General features: G+C 48.7%; 1 protein-coding gene across 1 annotated transcript in view; it reads left to right on the top strand.

Annotated features, from left to right (window-relative positions):
- mettl24 (methyltransferase like 24) overlaps nt 1–17833 on the top strand; it is a 374921-nt gene that overhangs the window by 52988 nt on the left and 304100 nt on the right. The window contains exon 2 of the mRNA XM_072500008.1: nt 4164–4262. Within this exon, the coding sequence (XP_072356109.1) occupies nt 4164–4262 (99 nt within the window). The remainder of the gene's footprint in view (nt 1–4163; nt 4263–17833) is intronic.

Genomic DNA, 17833 nt, shown 5'->3' with positions numbered 1-17833 from the left:
ATGGAGTATCAACGTAGGTATATTTTGCTACAATTGTTTTGGGCATTGGGGTGTTCAAATCTGGAGTACTGTGGACAGTTTTGGTTTCACTATTTAAGAAAGGCCATACCCTAACCCTAACCCTAACCCTAAACCCTAACCCTAACCCTAACCCTAACCCTAACCCTAACCCTAATTGGAAGCAGCTCCTGACCTCATTCCAGCCTTGGTCCAAATATGGACAAAAGAGCTGGGCCGGGATTCTCCTTTCCGGGGACTAAGTCCCCACGCCAGCGGGAAATCCGACATCAACGACTCCGGCGTCAACTGTCTCACCTGTCCCGGAGGCTAGGTGGATGCCGGAGGGGTTGGCGTCACTCCAGCCGGTGCCGAAGGGACTGTGCGAGTTTGCACATGGGCCAAAGGGCCAGCGTGATCTCGCGCATGCACGGAACCACCTGCATGTTTTGGCGCATGCGCAGGGGGTTCTCTTCTCCGCGTCGGCCATGGCGGAGCCCTACAGGGGCCGGGGCGGGAGGAAGGAGTGCCCCCACAGCACAGGCCCACCCGCAGATCGGTGGGCCAAAAACGGACGGCCGCTCGGCCCATCGGGCCCCGGAGAATTGCCGGGGGGGGGGCCGCTGCTAACTGCCCCTGACCGGCGTGGCGTGAACCCCGCCCCGCCTAAAAAACGGCGCCGGAGAATATGGCAGCCGGCGTTGGGGCAGCGGGGCGGGATTCGCGCTGCCCCCCCAGGGATTCTCCGACCCGGTGGGGGGTTGAAGAATCCTGCTGCTGAGCTCCAAAGGTGAGCTGAGAGAGTGACTGCCCTTGACACCAAGGCAGCATTTTATCGACTATGGCATCAAGGAGGCCTAGAAAAACTGGAGTCAATGGGAATCAGGATGATGGTTGTGGTGGTTGGAGGTCAATCATCTCAGTTCCAGCACATCACTGCAGGGGTTCCTCAGGCCCTAGGCCCAACCATCTTCATCAATGACTTCCTTCCAGCATAAGGTCAGTTGCTCATGAAAATGTTCAGCACTATTCAAGAATCATAGGACCCATACAGTTCTGTAAGAGGCCATTCAGCCCATTGAGTCTGCACCAGCTTTTGGAAAGAGCACCCAACTTAACCTCACGCCTCCACCCTATTCCCGTAACCCAGTATACCTAACCTTTTGGACACTGAGGGGAAATTTAGCATGGTCAATCCACCTAACCTGCACATCTTTGGACTGTGGGAGGATAATGGAGCACCCGGAGGAAACCCACGCAGATACTGTGAGAAAGTGCAGACTCCACACAGACAGTCACCCGAGGCTGGAATTGAACCCCGGATCTTGGAGCTGTGAGGCACCAGTGGTAACCACTGTACCATTGTGCCACCCTCAGGTACTGAAGCAGTACCTGTCCATGTGCAGCGAGACCTGGAGAAAATTCAGGCTTGGGCTGAAGTGGCAAGTAACATTCACGTCACACAAGTGCCAGACAATGGCCATCTCCAGCAAGAGAGAATCCAACCATTTGCCCTTGACATTCACCCTGGGGGTTACCATTGACCAGAAACTGAACTGGACTAGTCATGTAAATACAATGGCTACAAGAGCAAGTTAAAGACTGGGAATTCTGCGGAGAGTAACTCGCCTCCTGACTCTACAAGACACAAGTCAGGAGCGTGATGGAATCATCTCCACTTGCCTGGATGAGTGCGGCTTCAACAACACTCAGGAAGCTTGACACCATCCACCACTCGATTGGCATCTATCCACCGCCACGAACTTTCACTCCCTCCACCACCAACACACAATGGCAGCAGTGTGAACAAGATGCACTGCCACAGCTCAGTAAGGCTCCTTTAACAGCGCCTTCCAAACCTGTGACCTGGATAGCTGATGTACGGGAACACCACCCACATCCCGCATTATAATAAAACGCATAATAATAAAAAGAAAGTTGACTAGACTGATTACTGGGATGAGGGGATTATTTTATTAGATAGGTTGGCCTTGTATCTATTGGAGTTTTGAAGAATGCGAGGTGATTTTTCTGAAAATTCTGAGTTCCTGAGGGGGCCCTGACAGGGTGAATGCTGAATGTCCGTTTTCCCTTGTGACCAGAACTAGGGAATACCTTTTTTAAAATAAGAGGTACCTCATTAAAGATAGAGGTGAGGAGGAACCTGTTCTTTGAGGGTTGAGAGTCTGTGGAACTCGCGTACAGTAAACACTGTTTGCATGTCATTAGCGGGTCCGACCCGGTATTCTCCGGGGCCACCGCGATGCTCCGCCTCCGATGGGCCGAGTTCCCCATGGCGCAGTTTACTTGTGCTTTTAAATCTTGATACTAGCGTCATGGCTGCAGAGGGAGAGAGAGGAGTTACGGAAAGTCCAACATTGCCCTAGTTTGCCTGCAGTTGTGCCACTGGCCGCGAGGCTTCTGCCAGGGCCGGGGGGGGGGGGGGGGGGGGGGGGGAGCAGCGGAGGGTGGCTGTGGGGTCGGGATGGGCAGGCACGGATCACCATTGCCGCAGCCGGGAAGGCAGCCATGCAGCTGTGCACGCCGCTGACAGCACACTGTGAACTTAGTGCTACGCGTTGTGTAGGTGTCCCCCCAGGCCACCCCCCTAGGTGCCCTCTGGCCCCAGCCGACCCATCAGCTCTATGGGTGCGCTCCAGCACAGCCAGTGCCATCTTGTTGGCTGGGATGAGTGTGTGTGGGGATTGTAATGTGTATCTGCGGTCGCAGCTTGTCAGCTTCCTGAGTGTCAGTCACGGACCTGGTGAATCCTGCCCCCTTTCTCATTGAAATTGATTGTGTTCCACGTGTGCTAGCCCCTCCACAGTTGCTGAATCGGTCCAGGTTCAGCCAGTTTTGCTGTTATGAAAATCCTGTATTCTGCGTTGGCGTCAACACTGAGTCTCAGAGACGGAGAATCCCACCCCACATCTTTCAGCAGCAGCCATATTGGTTTAGGGAATAACCACGGTAACCTCATTGCAGTGTCCATGTAAGCCTGCTTGTGACACTAATAAAGATTATTCTTATTATTACTAAGTGGAAGAAATTGGAGTGAACATAACTCAGAAAGTGCAGGAGGAGGCCATTTGCTTCTGCCTCGCCTTTGAGAGAGCTTTCTCATTCAGTCCACTCCCCTGCTTTTTCCCCTCAGCCCTGCCAAGATTTTCCCTTCAAGTATTTCTCCAACTCCAGTTCAAAAGTCACTATTGAACCTGCTTTTGTAATGCTTTCAGGTAGAACGCCTTTCTCCCGAAATCCTTGTTTTTACCAAGATGTATTCTGACACGTATTTCTGAATCCAGAACTGACAAAGGGCATCACCTTTGCCAGTGATGAGGAGCTGCACTTCACCACAGGTTGTTCATCACCAGCAAAATGGGGACAGCTTGGTGTCAGTAAATCATGAGCACTGGAAGGTTCTGTGCTCTGCTCCAGCCAATTCCATACATATCATTGTCACAGCTTAGTGATACTAAAACCTTTTGGCTTCGGAATTGTTCCCTTTTGCCGGAATGATTACCTCAATAGAGAGGTGGGAACGGAAGTGAAACTAAATTGGCCATTAACAGGGCAAGCTGGCCAACTGCAAGATTCTCATGCAATGTCTCGGCTATGCAAGATCCCTGGGTTTAGTGGCATGATCTGAGAAAGCTGTCATCTGTACGTAATATTAGTAGATCATCATCTGTGTGAGTATTATAAGTTATATGTTTGACTGTTGTAGTTCCAACATCCGAACAGCAGGTGGTGCAAGTATGCAGGCACATGACCCGGACGCCCCAGAAGGTGTTAGCAAGGAGTTGATAGCAGTCATATATTAAAGTAGCTCTGTAGTATCTTAGTGTGAGTTAATGTTAGACCATTATTTCCAACTGTTATTAATCTTGGCCATTTTAGTAATCCTTTAGAGGAGTGTTAGTAATAAATTGTATTGTTGTAAAACAAAGTCTGATGTTCTTTGTTAACACTACCACATCAAGATCTAATATCAGCATAATCAAAGAACATTACAAAAGCAACCACACTGGAGGTAGTGGGGACGTAAGCTTACCACTTAGCAGTCGTGAGGACTAAGTTACAAACAATCAATGATAATATATTGAATGATCAGTGAACCTTAGGTTTTACACGCACACTAACTGCAGTCTATCTTCTTTTGATAGTCGCCACGATGGCACATTGAACTCCAACCCTGGGCCAGTTCACAGCATTCATTGGAGGAGGAGGCTGCTCGGTTCCTAGCCTATATCAGCAGCTCTCAGGTGAGTCTAGTAACAGGTGGCTTGGAGTATAATGCACACGTGACCATGAGGGGCCTCCATCACCAAAGGCAGTCAAAGAAACAAGAACAATCTAGTGCTAGAGCCATATAGTCCATTGTAACTTAATCTAAAAAAATGTAAGTATTTATTTTGAATTAATTAACGAGTGCATAAATGTCACTCAGCAGGGTGCAGTGCTCTAACTGTGAGATGTGGGAGATTGGTGATGCTTCCAGCATTCTGGCCGATTACGTCTGCAGGAAGTGTAACCAATGGCAGCTCCTCACAGACCGCGCGGTTCGATTGGACCGGCAGTTGGGTGCACTTACGAGCCTGCAGGTGACGGAAAACATCATAGACAGGAGTTATAGAGACGTGGTCACACCCAAGGTACAGGCAGACAGATGGGTGACCGCTAGAAAGGGCAGACAGTCAGTGCAGGAATCCCCTGTGGCAGCCCCCTCTCTAACAGGTACACCGTTTTGGATATTGTTTGGGGGGATAGCCTATCGGGAAAACAACAGCGCCCAGAACAGTGGCACCACAACTGGCTCTGTTGCTCAGCAGGGGAGGGCAAAGGGCAGGAGAGCGATAGTTACAGGGGACTCCACAGTAAGGGGCACAGATAGGCACTTCTGTGGTAGTGAAAGAGACTCCAGGATGATATGTTGCCTCCCTGGTGCCAGGGTCAAGGATGTCTCTGAACGAACACAGGACATCCTGAAGGGGGAGGGTGAACAGCCAGAGGTCGTAGTACACATAGATACTAACGACATAGGCAGGAAGGGGGATGAGGTCCTGCAGGCGGAGTTCAGGGAGTTAGGCAGTAAGCTAAAAAGCAGGACCTCTAGGGTTGTAATCTCAGGATTACTCCCTGTGCCATGTGCCAGTGAGGCTAAAAATAGGAGTATAGAGCAGCTAAATACGTGGCTAAACTGGTAGGATGGAGGGTTTCAGATTTCTGGACCATTGGGATCTCTTCCGGGGTAAGTGGGACCTGTACCAGATGAACGGGTTGCATCTAAACTGGAGGGGCACCAATATCGTGGCTGGGAGGTTTGCTGGAGTCACTTGGGAGGATTTAAACTAGTATGGCAGGGGGGTGGGAACCAGAATGTGAGCTTAGAAGGTGTAATAACTGATGGGGAAATAGAGAAAAAAAATAAGGGAACAACATCACCCTCAAGCAGAGCAAAAAAGGTGACAACTGTGAGAAGGGAGGTCAATGCAGGATTGAGGGTGTTGCACCTAAATACGTGCAGTATATGGAACCAGGTAAATGAGCTTGTTGCGCACATTGAAATTAGCCGGTACGATGTTGTGGGCATCACAGAGACGTGGCTGCAAGGAGATCAAGGCTGGGATCTAAATATCCAAGGATATGTGTCCTATCGAAAGGACAGGCAGATGGGCAAAGGGGGCGGGGTTGCATTGTTAGTATGGAATGAAGTTAAATCGATAGAAAGGAGCGATATAGGATCAGAAGACATAGAATCTCTGTGGGTACAGTTGAGGAATCGCAAAGGTAAAATGACCCTGATAGGAGGTATGTACAAGCCCCTGAGCAGTAATCAGGATGTGGGGGCATAAAATAAATCAGGAGATATTACAATAATCATGGGGGGCTTCAATATGCAGGTGGACTGGGAAAATCAGGTTGGTAGTGGATCCCAAGAAAAGGAATTTGTGGAATGCCTGGTATGGAGGGCATTAGCTATGAGGAGCGGTTGAATAAACTCGGTTTGTTCTCACTGGAACAACGGAGGTTGAGGAGCGACCTAATAGAGTTCTACAAAATTATGAGGGGCATAGTCAGAGTGGATAGTCAGAGGCTTTTCCCCAGGGTAGAGGGGTCAATTACTCGGGGGCATAGGTTTAAGGTGCGAGGGGCAAGGTTTAGAGTAGATGTACGAGGCAAGTTTTTTACACAGAGGGTAGTGGGTGCCTGGAACTCGCTACCGGAGGAGGTGGTGGAAGCAGGGACGATAGTGACATTTAAGGGGCATCTTGACAAATACATGAATAGGATGGGGATAGAGTGATACGGACCCAGGAAGTGTAGAAGATTTTAGTTTAGACGGTCAGCATGGTCGGCACGGGCTTGGGGGCCGAAGGGCCTGTTCCTGTGCTGTACTTTTCTTTGTTCTTTGTTCTTGTCGAAGAGATTTTTTTTGGAGCAGCTTGTGACAGAGCCTACTAGGGAACAGGCAATTCTGGATTTGGTGATGTGTAATGAGGCAGACTTGATTAGGGATCTTAAGGTGAAGGAACCCTTAGGGAGCAGTGACCACAATATGATAGAATTTACCCTGCAGTTTGAGGGGGAGAAGCTGGAATCAGATGCAATGGTATTACAATTAAATAAGGGTAACAACAAATACATGAGGGAGGAGCTGGCCAGAGTTGATTGGAAAAGGAGCTTAGCAAGGAAGACAGTGGGTTTTGGGGGGTTGTTCGGGAGGCACAACAGAAATTCATCCCAAGGAGGAGGAAACATGCTAAGGGGAGGACAAAGCGTCCATGGCTGACGAGGGAAGTCAAGGACAGCATTAAAAAAAAGCATACAAAGTGGCGAAGATTAGTGGGAAGCCAGAGGATTGGGAAACCTTTAAAATCGAGCAGAGGACAACTAAAAAAGCAATAAGGGGGAGAAGATGAAATATGAGTGCAAGCTGGCGAGTAATATAAAAGAAGATAGGAAGAGTTTTTTTAAATAGATAAAAGGTAAGTGAGAGGCAAAAATAGACATTGAACCAAAGGGACTGGATAAGTAATAATAGGAAACATGAATAGTTACTTGAATAGAACTTAATAGATCACGGTGGAAGACACCAGTGGGATGCCAGAGCTCCAGGAGAATCAGGGGGCAGAGGTGAATGTAGTGGCCATCAGTAAGGACAAATTGATGCACGATCAATAACCTCAGAAACGAGATTGGAGACAGCTGAAGGCTTTAATACGCTAGATGTTTCCCACAGCAGTGCAGGTACAGAAGAAAGCTGCTGGGGCAGCACGGGCTCTTATACCCCGCCTTGCAAGGCGGAGCTAACATGCAAGCTTATCCAGTGGGAACAATTACATTCTCCACCAATGGTATTCCGGCATTACTAGGTACGTAATCCTCCTAACACAGACTACCACGTTCACCCCCTGTTAAAAAAGAGTCCAGCGGGGGTGGTGGCTTCGTATTACAACATGGTAGAAGTGGTAGAAGTTATAGTTATGAAGGTACCGTAATGCCTCCGTACAGCGTTTTGCCTCATTGCAACTTTTAACTATTTACAACAGTAATGTACATTTCAAAAGGAAGCAATTAGTCGATCGGGGGCCCTGGTCGTCCTCTGCGATCGTCGTAGCTTTGGTGGTGATGTCGGTGGAGGTTCGGGCGTCTGTGACTCCGGGAGCGTGGTTTCGGCTCCTGTGGCGGCTTCATCACCCCTAGACGTGGCTGGTGGAAGGGCCGACTGATCTGGGATGGGGGCGGCTGTGGGGTGCGCCGGTGGGTAGGGCCTAGACGGGGCTGGTGGAAGAACTGATCCACCTGGGAAGGGGGCGGCTGTGGGGTGCGCCGGTGGGAGGGAGGGTGGGGCTGGTGGCGGGGGGGGGGGTGTGGGGATCCAGCGGGCGCCAGGTCCCGTAGGGAGACCGTATCCTGTCGGCCGTTGGGGTACGCCACGTAGGGGTACTGAGGGTTAGCGTGGAGGAGATGGACCCTCTCGACCAATGGGTCCGATTAGTGCGCCCGCACGTGTTTCCGGAGCAGGACTGGTTCGGGAGCTGCCAGCCAGGTCGGGAGCGAGGTTCCAGAGGAGGACTTCCTGGGGAAGACAAGGAGGCGTTCGTGAGGTGTTTGGTTGGTCATGGTACACAGCAGTGACCGGATGGAGTGGAAGGCATCCGGGAGGACTTCCTGCCAGAGGGAGACTGAGAGATTCTTGGAATGCAGGGCCAGGAGGACGGTCTTCCAGACCGTTCCGTTCTCCCTCTGCCTGTCCGTTTCCCCGGGGGTTGTAACTGGTCGTTCTACTCGAGGCAATGCCCTTCCTGAGCAGGAATTGACACAGTTCATCGCTCATGAAGGAGGACCCCCTATCACTGTGTATGTAGGCGGGGAAACCGAACAGCGTAAAGATACCATGGAGGGCTTTTATGACGGTGGTTGCGGTCATCTCGGGGCAGGGGATGGCGAATGGGAACCGGGAGTACTCGTCAATCACGTTCAGTAAGTACGTGTTGCGGTCGGTGGAGGGGAGGGGGCCTTTGAAATCCATACTGAGGCGTTCAAAGGGACGGGAAGCTTTTATCAGGTGCGTTTTCTCTGGCCTATAGAAGTGCGGCTTGGCAATTCCTGGTGGCTGTCCTGACCTCATTGATGGAGTAGGTCAGGTTGCGGGTCTTGATGAAGTGGAAAAAACGAGTGACCCCCGGGTGGCAGAGGTCCTCGTGGAGGGCTCGGAGGCGGTCCACTTGTGCGTTGGCACATGTGCCGCGGGATAGGGCATCCGGAGGCTTGTTTAGCTTCCCGGGACGATACACAATCTCATAGTTGTAGGTGGAGAGTTCGATCCTCCACCGTAAAATCTTGTCGTTTTTTATCTTGCCCCGCTGTGCATTATCGAACATGAAAGCAACCGATCGTTGGTCAGTGAGGAGAGTGAATCTCCTGCCGGCCAGGTAATGCCTCCAATGTCGCACAGCTTCTACTGTGGCCTGGGCCTCCTTTTCGACTGAGGAATGGCAGATTTCGGAGGCGTGGAGGGCGCGTGAGAAGAAGGCCACGGGTCTGCCCGCTTGGTTGAGGGTGGCCGCCAGAGCTACGTTGGACGCGTCACTCTCGGCCTGGAAGGGGAGGGACTCGTCGATGGCGTGCATTGTGGCCTTTGCAATGTCTGCTTTGAAGCGGCTGAAGGCCTGGCGGGTCTCTATCGACAGGGGAAAAGCTGTGGATTGGATGAGTGAACGGGCCTTGTCCGCATAGTTGGGGATCCACTGGGCGTAGTAAGAAAAAAAGCCTAAGCAGCGCTTCAGGGCCTTGGAGCAGTGCGGGAGGGGGATCTCCATAAGGGGGCGCATGCGTTCAGGGTCGGGGCCTATCACTCCATTATGCACTACGTAGCCGAGTGTTAAGTAATGGATTAAGAGACATTGCAATTAGTTGTCTCATTTATGTTAAGTATCCATTAATTGACACTGATTATGTAAAGGGGCTTCAGGTGGCCTCTGTCAGGTGATGTATAGTTAGAGTTTTGTGCAAAGGCTGTTGGAATGAAATAAATGTGTGTTTCGGAAAAAAAAAAGGAAGACTATATAATGGAATTTGGCAGACTATATAAAAGGCTGCAGAAACGCAACCTGGAATTTCCACAGTCTGTGTTGGTCTTTAAATTACTTGACTGTGCTAGAGTGAGCAACATGGATAGGCTCCTGGTTTTGACAGGAGTTTAGTTTACTGACAAGGATACCTTATTCGAACAGATGACAAAAGCTTTACAAAAGTTTCTGGGGAAACATTCGATTCCGATGGCTCTGATGACCCAAATAGGTCAGCCTGCAATAAGGCAGAATATGGAAGATACACTAGTAACAGGATGGTGAAATTGTATGGCTACGAACAGGGTTCAAGACTATAGAATGAGAACGAGACAAGGAAATTATGAAGATAGAAACCCAGTTAGAACCTACAATAGGAAGATGAACCCCAGAAATGCACGGGGCATGATAAATCGATGTTTTCGATGTGACTCTCAATACCATTATGCTTTCAATTGTCCAAAACGTTATGATAGTGTGTTTGAAGCGACACATGACACGGAAGAGTCAGAAGAGGAAAAAGATAGTGAACAGAAAGAAGGCATTGTCCTATTGACAAGCAGTTTTACACCGGTAATGAGGGTGTTGGTTGCAGAATCCTTCAACTGTGCTGTATTGGACAATGGCTGCATATCTACTGTGTGTGGAATTGACTGGTTAAAATGTTACCTGGACTCTTGGAATGCTGAAAATCGGAACAAGGTTAAGTAATTTGAAAGTTCCACAAGTTTCAGGTTTGGGGATGATAATACTCTGAAGTCGCTGAAAAGAGTGGTGATCCCTTGCAATATTGCCGGAGTGAATCATTTCATTAGCACGGATGTTGTATCAAGTGAGATACCTTTGCTTCTGAGCAGACCGTCGATGAAGAAAGCACACATGAAACTGGATATGGAACAGGATAAGGCAACAGTTTTTGGAAAGACGGTGGACTTACAATTTACACAGTCGGGACACTATTGTATTCCATTACTGACAAATAATATTTCAAGTAGAGTGGTTAAGGATGTGTTAATGGCAGTTGAAAATGGGACTTTAGCTGATAAAAAGCTTGTGGTATTAAAACTGCATAGGCAATTTGCACACCCGTCTCCTCGGAGGCTGAGAAATTTATTAAAGGGTGCAGGGGTAATGGATGATGACGATACTGAACTGATAGAACAGGTTAATGACCGCTGTGAAGTTTGTTGGAAGTACAGAAGGACACCAGCACGACCAATAGTAACCCTACCTTTGGCCAGGGATTTTAACGACATTGTGGCCATGGACCTTAAGATCTGGGATAAAGCAAATAATATATTTATTTTGCATTTTGTAGATTTAGCAACCAGATTTAGTCAATCAACGATTGTACGAAGTAAAGAAAAGAGAGTAATTCTGGATCAAATCGTGGAAAAATGGATAGGGACAGGAATGGGTCCACTGGCAAAATTCCTTCCGGACAATGGGGGAGAATTTGCTAATGATGAGTTTAGGGATATGTGTGAAATCATGAATATCCGAGTATGAATACGGCTGCAGAAAGCCCATTTAGTAATGGTGTCTGTGAAAGAAATCATGCTGTCATCGATGACATGCTTCAGAAAGTTTTGGCAGATCGACCAAAGTGCAGGCTAAATTCAGCTTTAGCATGGGCAGTACATGCAAAGAATTCATTGCAGATGGTTGGGGGCTATAGTCCTTATCAATTAATGTTTGGTAGAAATCCTAAAATTCTGTCCATTTTGGACCAGCCTCCAGCTTGGGAGGGGACTACAACTAGCTCTGGTTTTGCTGAACATTTAAATGCATTACATAGCAGTAGAAAAGCTTTTTGGAAGCAGAAGTCTCTGAAAGAATTCGCAAAGCTTTAAGACATAACGTACAGCCATCAGATGCCGTTTTTCAGCAATGAGGCATGGTATACTATAAGAGAGACAATTCTAATGAATGGAAAGGCCCAGGGAAGATCATAGGCATAGATGGCAAAACAATTATTTTGCAACATGGTAATCAAACTGTTAGGGTACATTCATCAAGGACAATGGATACAGATTACAAATTTTCAAATTTAGACAGAGCAAACAGACATGACGAGGAACCAGAGTCATCTGGTACGCATGTGTTACAGAACTATGAGGACCAATTAACTGATACAGACAGGGTTTCTGTGGAGGAACACAACACTTCTGATGAACTAGAACAGGCCATTTTTCCGAAAGGGCAACTGCCAAAAGTTGGTACAAAAGTGACATACTTGCCTGAAGGGTCTAGTCAATGGAAGGATGCAACTGTTATTAGTAGAGCAGGGAAGGCCACTGGAAAGTATAAACATTGGTTGAATGTACAGCATTCAGGAGAAGGAGTCAAGACAATGGATTGGGAAAACAAAGTTCTAAAATGGAGGGCACAGAAACGCAGTGCCAGTTCAGATAGTACATCGGATAGTGAACAGGTCTGCAGGAAAAGGTCGAGAACTATTGAAAGGACATCCCACAACAGAAGGGAAAGATCAAGCAGTAGCAGTACAGAACGAGATACCAGGCAGGAGAGGGGACGTAGTTTATCAAGATCTCGGAACATGAGTAAGACTATGAATACTAATAGGAGTAGAAGCCCACATGCACGTGAGATTTTGGTGGCTTCAAATAAATTAGATGAAAAAGTTATCAAAGAAGCTAAACAGCAAGAATTGCATAGTGTGAGTGAATTTGGGGTATACACGGAAGTACCAGATAGGGGACAAAGAACTCTATCCCACAGATGGATTTGCACGGAGAAAGTTCTTCCGGATGGATCTTATAAGGCAAAGGCCAGGCTTGTGGCAAGGGGATTTGAAGAAAACTTAGAAGATCAGGATTTAAGGGTCGATTCACCTACAACAGGAAAGGTTATTTTAAAGATTTTCTTGGTTCTATTAGCCACAAAGGCATGGGAATGCAAATCTATAGATATAAAAGCTGTCTTTTTGCAGGGGCATCAGCTCCAGAGAGACATTTTTCTCCGTCCTCCTAAAGAAGCAGCTAACACAGAAGGGGTACTCTGGAAGTTGAACAAATGTGTATATGGATGAAATGATGCATCTAGAGTCTGGTATTTTTCAGTAAGGTCAGTTTTGTTAAAGTTAGGCTGTTGCCAGTTGAAAGCAGATCCTGCAATGTTTTACTGGCACTATAAAGGAAATCTTTCTGGCATTTTTATGATGCATGTTGATGATTTTTTGTGGGGTGGGACTAGTGATTTTGAAGCTATAGTAATCTCTGGTTGAGGAAAGAATTCAGGGTTAGAAGTCAGGCTTCCGGTGCATTTAAATATATTGGACTGGAAATTGGACAGACTAAGTTAGGGGCAACTTTACGTCAGCAATCTTATTTGGAAAACATCAGCCCAATAGCAATTAGTCGTGGCCGAGTTTCACAAAAAGACACAATATAAGTATGATATTGACAGAAATTTTGGGATTAGGGGATTTGGGTCATATACCTATTCACTGTCACATTGACAATAAATCCCTGTGGGAAAATGTGCACTCTACAAAATTGTCAATGAAAAGAGGTTACGGATAGACATCGCAAGTTTGAAGCAGATGTTGGACAGAGGGGAAGTAACAAAAATTAAATGGATCGACAGGAGCTATCAACTGTCAGACTGTTTTATGAAAAGAAACTTTGGATATTGTTAATGAAGGGCGCTTGTTTCTGTGACTTGTTTTTTTTCTTTCTCGTCCAAACAACAAAAAAAGGGGGGGAAATCATGTGTGTTTTTGAGTTTCTTGAAATTTTGTTTTCACCTAATTATTTTTTTTCTCCAAGGAAGGGGAGACTGTTAAGTAATGGGTTAAGAGACATTGCAATTAGTTGTCTCATTTATGTTAAGTATCCATTAATTGACACTGATATGTAAAGGGGCTTCAGGTGGCCTCTGTCAGGTGATGTATAGTTAGAGTTTTGTGCAAAGGCTGTTGGGATGAAATAAATGTGTGTTTCTGAAAAAGAAATGGAACTTTAGACTCTTCAAATCACAGCAACTAAAACGTCCAACACCGAGGATGGCTAGGCGGTCGGGGCTAAACTCGCATTTATCCTTGTTATACGTTAGGTTAAGGATTTTTGCGGTTTGGAGGGATTTTCGGAGGTTGGTGTCGTGGTCCTGCTGGTCGTGGCCGCAGATGGTGATGTTATCGAGGTACGGGAATGTGGCCCGTTAACCGTACCGGTCAACCATTCGGTCCATCTCTCGTTGGAAGACCAAGACCCCGTTAGTGACACTGAAGGGAACCCTTAAGAAGTGGTAGAGCCGCCCATCTGCTTCAAAGGCAGTGTATTTGCGGTTACTTGTGCGGATGGGGAGCTGGTGGTTGGCAGACTTAAGATCCACCGTGGAGAAGACCTTGTAATGCGCGATCCTGTTGACCAGATCGGATATGCGGGGGAGAGGGTACGCATCGAGCTGCGTAAACCTGTTGATGGTCTGACTGTAGTCGATGACCATCATATGCTTCTCCCCGGTCTTTACCACCACTACTTGAGCTCTCCAGGGGCTGTTGCTCGCCTCAATGACATCTTCCTTCAGTAACCGTTGGACCTCTGACCTAATAAAGATCCGGTCTTGGACACTATATGTCTGCTCCTGGTGGCGACGGGTTTGCAATCCGGGGTGAGGTTCGCAAACAGGAAGGGCGGATCGACCTTGAGGGTCGCGAGGCTGCAGACAGTGAGGGGTGTATAGGGCCGCCAAATTTGAACGTTAGACTTTGGAGGTTACACTGAAAATCCAATCCTAGGAGTGTGGCCGCGCAGAGGTGGGGAAGGACGTAGAGTCGGTAGTTTTTGAACTCCCTTCCTTGGACTGCGAGGTTAACTACACAAAACCCCTTGATCTCTACTGAGTGAGATCCGGAGGCCAGGGAGATTTTTTGATTAACGGGGTGGACGGAGAGGGAGCAGCGTCTTACCGTGTCGGGGTGTATGAAGCTCTCCGTGCTCCCAGAGTCGATTAGGCAGGACATTTCATGCCCATTGATAAGCACCGTCGTCGTAGCAGTCGAGAGTGTTCGGGGCCGAGACTGGTCCAGGGTCACCGAGGCTACTCGTGGCAGCAGTTGAATGTTCTCTTCGGGCGGTGTGTGGTCAGCCGAGCTGGGGTCCTGGGAGTCAATCCAAGATGGAGGTGCTCATTGGTCGCACATGGCTGGGGGTGCACAAAATGGCGGCACCCGTCCATCGTACGTGGCGTCCGCGGGACAAGATGGCGGTGCCCAGAGGCTGCACGTGGCCCTGGAGGAGGAAGATGGTGGCGCCCACTGGCCGCACGAGGACCGTGGAGAGGATTGTGGTGGCAGTCCGCATTCACCACCGGAGACCGCAGCGATGGAACAGGTCTGGCATACCGCCACGAAGTGGCCCTTTTTACCGCATCCCTTGCAGCTGGCTGGACAGCGCTGTCGGGGGTGCTTGGCCTGCCCGCAAAAATAGCAGCGGGGGCCCCCGGGGTTGCCAGGCCGTCTTGCAGCACAAGCTTGTGGGGGGACGGGAGATGCCACGGGATCGGCCGCGGGGGGGTTCCACGCTGCCCAGAGGGCTGCCGCATGGTCGGGGATGTAAGCGTGGGCGTTTTCGGGTGGCCCCATCCAGGGAGCTGGCAAAGGCTCGTGCCTCCTTGAGATCTAGTGTGTCTTTCTCCAGCAATCGCTGGCGGATTTAGGAGGACAGCATACCGACAACGAAGGTGTTCCTGATCAAAAGTTCTGTGTGGTTGCTCGGCAAAACCTGCGGGCAGCTGCAGTTTCTCCCCAACACCAGGAGCGCACGGTAGAATTCTTCCAGCGATTCCCCAGGGATTTTTCGCCTCGTCGCTCGCAGATGTCGGGCGTAGACCTGGTTTACCGGCCGAATATAATGTCCTTTCAGCAGCTCCATTGCTGCTTCGAAATCGTCCGCATCCTCGATGAGGGTGTAGATTTCTGGGCTCACCCTCGAGTGCAGGACTTGCAGTTTCTGTTCTCCCGTGGGTGTGTTTTCGGCTGTTCCGAGATATCTGTTGAAACACGCCAGCCAGTTCTTGAAGGTTGCCGCTGAGTTCGCCGCGTGGAGGCTGAGTTGCAGACACTCCGGCTTGATTCGGAGCTCCATCCTTTTAAATCTAGCTTATTAAATTGATGCACAATCAATAACCTCAGAAACAAGATTGGAGACAGTTGAAGGCTTTAATAGGCTAGATGTTTCCCCCAGCAGCGCAGGTGCAGAAGGAAGCTGCTGGGGCAGCACGGGCTCTTATACCCCGCCTTGCAAGGCGGAGCTAACATGCAAGATTAACCAATGGGAAAAAGTACATTCTCCACCAATGGTATTCCGGCATTACTAGGTACCTAACACAGACTACCACACAAAGCTCTGGGGAAACTGAAAGATCTGAAGGTGGATAAGTCACCTGGACCGGATGGGCTACACCCCAGGGTTCTAAAAGAGATAGCTGAGGAGATTGTGGAGGCATTGGTGGTGAACTTTCAGGCATCACTGGAGGCAGGAAGGGTCTCTCAGAGGACTAGAAAGTGGCTAATGTAACACCGCTGTTTAAGAAGAAAGGGAGGCAGAAGACAGGAAATTATAGGCCGGTTAGCCTGACTTCGGTCATTGGTAAGAATTCAGGGTCAATTATTAAAGAGGTTAGGGGAGGGGGACAGTGTTACATTAGAGGGGGCGATAATGGAGCAGGAGATAAAAGATGCAATTAGGAGGATGGAGTCCGGGAAGGTCGCAGGGCCGAATGGGTTTCCGGTGGAATGTTATAAAAAATTCAAAAATAAGCTGGTGCCGCTGATGGTGGGGATGTTTGAGGAGGCGATAGGGAAGGGAGTGTTACCACAAAGTTTGGGGCAGGCATCGATTTCCCGGTTACTTAAGAAAGATAAGGATCCGACGGAGTGTAGGTCGTATAGGCCCATATCTCTTTTAAACGTGGATGCAAAGATATTGGCGAAGGTACTGGCGGGTAGGCTGGCGGAGTGCCTCCCGAAGGTGATAGGTGAAGATCAGACGGGGTTTGAGAGATGGTGGCAGCTCTTTTCGAACATTAGGAGGGTATTGAACGTGGTTATGTAACCAGCAGAGGGGAAGGAAACAGAAGTGGTTGTGGCATTGGACGCCGAGAAAGCGTTTGACTGGGTAGAATGGGGATACTTGATGGCAGTTCTGGAGCGGTTTGGGATTGGACCAAGATTTGTGAACTGGGTAAAGCGACTATATAAGGAGCCGAGGGCGAGTGTCCGCACAAACAACATCAGCTCAAGATACTTTTCTCTCCACAGTGGGACTAAGCAGGGATGTCGTATGTCCCCCCTGCTGTTTGCACTCGTGATTGAGCCATTGGCCATTGCATTAAGAAGTTCGGGGGTATGGAAAGGAATAGTGCGGGGGGAGGGGGGGGGGCGGATAGAGCATAGGGTGTCCTTATATGCCGATGACTTGTTATTATACGTGTCGGAACCAAGTGTGTCAATAGGGGGAATACTGGAGCTGCTTCGTTTGTTTGGGTTTTTTCAGGGTACAAACTAAATCTAGACAAGAGTGAATATTTTGTGGTGTCTCAGCCAGGGCTGGGGGCAGGGGTGGGGGGGCTGCCATTTTGTAGGGCAGAGACTCACTTTAGGTACCTGGGGGTGCAGGTTGCCTGGGAGTGAGGGGGGGGGGGGGCTCTGCAGGTACAACATTTCTAGTTTGGTGGGGGGAGTGAAAGCTGATCTGGCAAGGTGGGATGGTCTCCCTCTGTCACTGGTGGATCGGGTATAAGCGGTTAAAATGAATGTGCTGCCGCGATTCCTGTTTATTTTCCAATGCCTGCCGATTTTCCTGCCAAAGGCATTTTTCAGAGAGATTGAGGGATGATTACCTCGTTCACATGGGGAGGGAAGGTGGCCAGAACTAAAAAGGTGCTACTACACCTTTGCGCAGGTGGGTGAGACACATCCAGAATGGGAATTGGAACTTGGTAATTTGGTGCAGTGAGGTAATTCGGTGCAGAGTGGGAGAAGGTGCTTTTTCTCTACTATTTTGTTCTCTTTATTCTGGCCTGTAACTGTTAATCTGCAGGGAGAGAACCAGAGAGCATCCTGGGAAGGTAAGTGATTTTTAATTTTATTACCTTTTCAAATTGTGTGCGAGGGGGAAAACTGTGACTGACATCACAGTAAAGCTGTGACCTGATTGGCTGGTTGGGAATCTGTTAAATTTGAAAAAAAAATTGCAAAAATGAAATCTAATTGATTAACTAGATAGTGGAGTAAC

This window comes from Scyliorhinus torazame, chromosome 4, assembly GCF_047496885.1.
Source record: "Scyliorhinus torazame isolate Kashiwa2021f chromosome 4, sScyTor2.1, whole genome shotgun sequence".
Taxonomy (NCBI): domain Eukaryota; kingdom Metazoa; phylum Chordata; class Chondrichthyes; order Carcharhiniformes; family Scyliorhinidae; genus Scyliorhinus; species Scyliorhinus torazame.
Note: the sequence above shows the minus strand (reverse complement) of the source record. Positions and strands in the feature narration are given on the sequence as shown.